Source organism: Vicia villosa, linkage group LG1, assembly GCF_029867415.1.
Source record: "Vicia villosa cultivar HV-30 ecotype Madison, WI linkage group LG1, Vvil1.0, whole genome shotgun sequence".
Lineage (NCBI taxonomy): Eukaryota > Viridiplantae > Streptophyta > Magnoliopsida > Fabales > Fabaceae > Vicia > Vicia villosa.
In genome coordinates this window covers 68,536,837-68,542,642 of record NC_081180.1, presented here as the reverse complement: position 1 = coordinate 68,542,642, position 5,806 = coordinate 68,536,837, and the positions used below count along the sequence as shown (strand labels likewise).

The following is a 5,806-nucleotide window of genomic DNA, read 5'->3' as shown; positions in this document are numbered from 1 at the left end:
TTTTTCTCCCAACACCATCAACTTCATTCTTTGGTAGAGAGGCTTTGACAACAATAATGGAGGTTGCATCTTGATGATTTGGAGTGGGACTTAGCTTCAAACGCGATTGACACCGCGGGAGATGTTTGACTCTTCTTCCCTTTTCACTATGTATTTTCCATTGTTGGAGTTTGTATGTAAATTTACTCTTATTGTATGTATGTTTGTTGATCATGGTGTTGTATAGAATCTATTTCCCAAATCAATATTGATGATTGCTTGCTTTATGTTAGATTTGAATTTCTATAGACATATACGGTTCAAATTTAGATTTAGGATGAACATCTATTAGGTTTTAAACTCTAAAGATAGATTTAGGTCTAATATTCATTGTGGGTATCAGTTTATAATGCCTATGTTTTGTTGAGTTGCGTGAGACATCACCTCCGAGACAATACGGTTGTTCTCTCAACTCCGCGTTAGATATAACCTCTGTTGTGAGCGATATGTGATGATATTGACGAGTGTTTTAGGTTGTGTGCAATTGATCGATAGGTTTAAGTATTTGACAGGTAGATGAAATACAAACCTGACGAGTTCTCTCCTCTCTAAAGAATGTGTTATTTTTTGTTCATTTGTTTTACTTTTCGCATTTTATGTTTTTTAAAACCATTCAAACCAAGCTCAAAAATGTAGTGACTATAGAACGACATTCTTTCCATTGCACTAATCCCTGTGGAGACGATAAAACAAAAATATTTACTTTTGCTTGCCGTTTTACCGCAGCAACACTGAGGATCGAAACCATGATCAATAAGTCTTTCTTCTCGGTGAAATTTCAACAGAGTGCAAAAATGACACACTTTTTATGACACTTTTCGTTACCTCGCATAAGAAACCAAGGTTAACCCTAATATCTAACCGATGTAAAAAGTGTTTTTCGTGGTAGTGTTACTTTCACCTCCATTTAACATGGTCACAAGCTCCTTGTTGTAGGATTCAAAGTCAATCTTCGTATATCCACTACTTACGACTTTTTAATCGCAAGCTTCATCATCATTGCCTCCACAAACAAATGATCGTTCTTTTCTTCACTATGCCACCCGATTTCCACAATGATATATCTATCTTCTTTACGGAATATGGCTCCTAAACCCCAGACCCCAACTATTTTTAAGATAGCGTCAGTGTTACACCTCACTCTATCCCTCTGATTGAGATGATCATCATTTTTCATAAGTTTAAGTTCCTTATCCTTATTTTTTTTTCTTAAATATCGTTCTCAACCCTATTTTTTTTTTTGAAATCAGGTTCCTTTAAATAAATATAATGATTAATGTGAATTTAATAAACATATAAAACAATCCAAATAAGATTATTAATTGAAATTATTTAGTTATTTTTTATGCCATTTGCTTTTATTTGTTGATGTAGTTAAAACATCTATTTACAAATGAAAGAGAATTGACTACTATTGATTATAGGATGTCACTTAGTCGGAGAGATAACTAAAAATATGTTTCAATTAATTATAGATTACATTAAAATTGAATTGAGTTTACAACAAACAAAACGACCGAGAAGCTAAACAAACGACATTACGGTAAAATTCCCCATTCAGCCATTCTCACATCCATCTCCTAAAAACGACAACAAACACTTGCTCCCACGCCTTGGTTTCCGCTTTTAACCGCAACAAAACGCAACGCAACGCCAAAACCAAAATGGAAGTTTCAGAGAGGAACAAACACCATTACATTCTCTCAGTATTCATCATCCTCTTAGCTTTCATCTTCGACAATGCTCACTGTATCCGGTTCCCGGATCGGGTCGCCCAACCCGCCCGAGACCAAACCGATCAACACCACTTGCAAACGGCCGTTTTCGCTCTCGGAAGTTTCTGGAGATCCGAAGCTGTGTTCGGTTGCTTACCTGGCGTTGTTAGGACCACTGTTGGGTATGCTGGCGGATCTAAACCTAATCCTGAATATCGAAGCTTCGGTGATCACGCTGAATGCGTCCAGGTTCTTGTTTTCGTTAATTTTTTTTCTTGTTTTTTGCGAAATTATTCTATTTCTTTAGACATTTTGTTTTGTGTTATGTGCATTCTTGATACTTGAATTGTCTTAGTGATTTTGTGTAGTTTTGGTTTTGTGGTTGGTTTATTCTAATTATATGTGTTTATTATTAGGATTATTAGCAAGCTATGAAGCATAGACACACTACACTATCGCGGCGACACCGTAATAATTTTAAAAAAAAATGAATAAATTAAACATAATCACAACTATCAGTGTAGGTGTCCGACAGAGACACACCCTTTTTCAGAGGTGTCACCGTGTCGGTGCTACATAGTAAGTATTAATAGTATTTGAATTAGCTTTAAGTTTACTGAACTTCTCAATTGAAATAACTATAAGTAGTATTTGGTTCTTTACTCATGTTGCAGCTGGATAAAACTTTAGTATAATAAGTGGTTATTGATGAACTGTTTCTATGTTTATAGAGGAATTATGGTTGAAATGTTTTTCATTTATGTTGTAAGTGGTTTTTACAAGTTATCATGGGGAGTTTTGTTGAAATAAGCAGAAAGCAAATTGTGGACCTGTCACAAGTTGATCTTATAACCTCTCTCAGACAAATGTTTATGCTAGTTGGTAAGTTGAAATAAGTTGTTCATAATAAGTCAATCCACAGTCCAAACACATTCTTAGTAAAAAATGAGTATAAGTCTCTGAAGAGATTTTGAAAAGGTTGAGGTAAAGAACCTGGTTACAACTTATTCTAGTGGGATTATTGTTTAAAAGACTTGTCATTCCATGATCCTTCAATTTTTTTCCCTATAACATTTGTGCAAGAATTTATCTAAATTGTCTCTTTATAGTTTTTGCCCTAAGGTTATTTTAGTAAGTTTGGTTTTCCTGTTCTTGGATTGTATTTGGGTTGCCAAGCTAATTTATTTTAGTCACCGAAACAAAACTAAATATCGAAAGAATCCTAGCTTAGTAACAGTACAAAATCTGTTGTTTCTAAAGAATGCCGTGTCCTAACAAAGTTAAGTAATGGCTTCATAAAGGATGTCTTTTCAGCCATGTGTTAGACCAATGCCTGGAGAAGTTTTGCATGCTTCTTAGGAATTTCCAAAGGCCATGTCCAGATTAGTGTCTTGTATCACCTGGTTTGACATTGATAAATCCGGCTTTTATGGAACATGAGTTTGGGGTGAATTGATGGTTTGCTGTTCAAGTCTTGGATGGTAAGGATCATGATATCTTTTGAAAATTTTGGGATCCTTGGTCCATGAAAACGCCAGGTTTTATTTAATTATTGATTCGGTAATGGTAACAATGCAACAAGCTTGACCAAAATGCAGTGGTCTTGATTCTGGAATTCACGTAGACTACTATATATTGATAACTTTGCGTAACATTCAACTGGTGCTGTGTTTTTCTTTTGTACCATGAACAAACTAAATTCATCAACCATCTTACATCGTATAATCCAATTAACTTTGCTTGTTTACTGATATAGTGAGTTGAACTTGGATGATTTTATTGAATTTTTTGTTATGGTTTGGTAATAAATTGCAGGTTGAGTATGATCCACGGGTAATTAGTTTTAGGGAACTACTTGATATTTTTTGGTCAAGCCATGATCCCAGGCAGGTGTATGGCCAAGGTCCTGATGTGGGTAATCAGTACAGGTAAGAGGAGTGTTATGTCAGCTGCACTGCTGAAGTTATTTGTGTTATTCTTTCATATTCAATCTGATGCCAAGTGCTAAGAACTGAACTATACTATACTTATATTCCGACAGATCTATTATTTTTGTTAACGGAACTGAAGAATCACGAATGGCTTCGGTCAGCAAAGAACAGGAGCAAACCAGGTCAAGAAGCAGCATTGTAACTACTCTAATTATTCAACTTGGAACATTTCATCCTGCAGAGTCAGAGCACCAGGTTTGTTATTCCCATGATAATGTTTATTAATATTGATGTAGAAGATAGGCATTTTCTACACATTTGCATAGATCTGCGTATAAGTAACCAATATACTATCAGTGACATTTAAGAAAATTAAAGATATAAGTAACAATTTATATTATACAGTTAAATTGATCCATTTGTGATCACCCTAATCCTCTTATGTGTTCTCTATCTAAATTAATCCATTTGGGAGCTCAAGATTGCAAGAGTGAGAATATGTTTGTGGCACTAGGTGAGCGGGACTTCAATCTGTTTCCCAGTTTTTCGTGTAATAATACTTTGAGGACAGTGGGTATCCATGGTCCACAAAAAGAAATAAGGATTTTGCCAAAAATATTCATGCAGAAGTATCAATTGAGTTTGTTATTGGATATGAATACACCGCCGCCAATTTGACTAAAACGTGCATCATAGATACACTCGATATTCTTTGTTATACTCATAGGCATAGCCTAGACCCTGAGTCAGTGAGGGTATAAAAACCGTGTTCAGTAGGTTCAAATATACGAATATAGAGGGAGTAAAAAAATAAAAATAATTACTGGTCATTTTCTGTCTATAAATGATGGGGGCAATTTGCACACCCTCACATAATGTTGTCCACCATTGTTCTTGGTATTGAGGGCAATTTTATTTAAATTCATGATGCATTGCTTGTGTTGTCACTTTTTAGAAAACACAATCAATCTCTTGGTGTTGTGCATTTAAACAGTAGGACTATTACATCCCATTAGGGATTTTGAGTTCAGCTAGTGCTCATTTTTATTGAAAGAAGATATGAAGCCTGATGATTAATTAAAAGATTAAAAGCAAAAGCCTTTAGAAATTAGAAATATAAACTGTCATATTTTTTTAACAGAAGTTAAGCTCATTACTTTTGGAAGCATGTCTAAACATATCACATAATCAACTTTTATTGAGCTTGAACATATTTGGCCCTATATTCTACATTGATAGATTTGTTTTTATGGTCAAAAAGTGCTTCTCAAAGACAGTTCTCGATCCCATTATATTAGTGACTGAAATTGCATGTTCTGTTCTAAATATGCAGAAATTTGAACTGAAGCAAAATACCTTCCTTCTTCAGTTAATTGGGAACCTGCCTGAAGAGGAGCTCGAGAGCTCAAGCCTGGCAACGAAATTGAATGGATATGTTGCTGAGCTTTGCCCTCCGAATATCCAAAAGCATATTGATGCAAAGATCAATGAGATTATAAAAAAGGGTTGGCCCATTTTAAGGGAATTGTAATTGGCCTTTAGGGTGAAGTTGATCATATTCATATTGTCATTCTTTAGCCATTGTGCTCGCAATGTATCTATAGGTTTGGTTCAAGAGCTTGTAATGTATCAGTTGCACAACCCAAAATACCAGAAGGAGAATCAAGCATATGATTTTATCATGGCCAGAATATTACTATACTATTTTCTTGTAATTATTGTAACTGATTGAACACAGAGTCCCACTCATCCCATGAAAAAGCAACATTTCTCACTTGTGATCTCTTAAATATCATTTCCATTTTCCCATATGATGATGACATTAGACCATCCATCAAGGTGAGGACGAACCAATTACATTCATACTTGTTAGTAGATTATTGTGAGCTCTAGGCATATTTTAAACATTTATTTGTAATATAGCAATTAACTTGGGAATTTTTTAACGCTTTTTTAGCGCACCGTGCGAAAATACATAAATGCCCCCAGCTATTAGAAATGTATTTTCGGAAGTACCCTTAGTCAGGTCTTTGATGGGCAAGACTCTAAAAAAGTGCAGCGAGCTAATCGAAAATGCATTTCTAGAAGATACACGTAGTTGCATTTTCGGAAGCACTCAAA

At 34.9% G+C, this 5,806-nt stretch overlaps 1 protein-coding gene across 1 annotated transcript; it reads left to right on the top strand.

Moving 5' to 3' along the window:
• Positions 1-1,568: 1,568 nt before the first annotated feature.
• LOC131640675 (peptide methionine sulfoxide reductase A5) lies at positions 1,569-5,459 on the top strand. Its single transcript, XM_058911061.1, has 4 exons — positions 1,569-2,003; positions 3,570-3,682; positions 3,796-3,940; positions 5,019-5,459. Exons 1-4 carry the CDS (start codon positions 1,704-1,706, stop codon positions 5,214-5,216), a joined length of 756 nt encoding a protein of 251 aa, XP_058767044.1. The 5' UTR covers positions 1,569-1,703; the 3' UTR covers positions 5,217-5,459.
• Positions 5,460-5,806: the final 347 nt, after the last annotated feature.

Excerpts from the sequence above, each read along its gene's own strand:
- LOC131640675 (XM_058911061.1), top strand. The coding sequence starts at position 1,704 with ATGGAAGTTTCAGAGAGGAACAAACACCATTACATTCTCTCAGTATTC. Across the intron at positions 3,683-3,795 it reads GATGTGGGTAATCAGTACAG|ATCTATTATTTTTGTTAACG; the intron begins GTAAGAGGAGTG and ends ATATTCCGACAG. Across the intron at positions 3,941-5,018 it reads CTGCAGAGTCAGAGCACCAG|AAATTTGAACTGAAGCAAAA; the intron begins GTTTGTTATTCC and ends CTAAATATGCAG.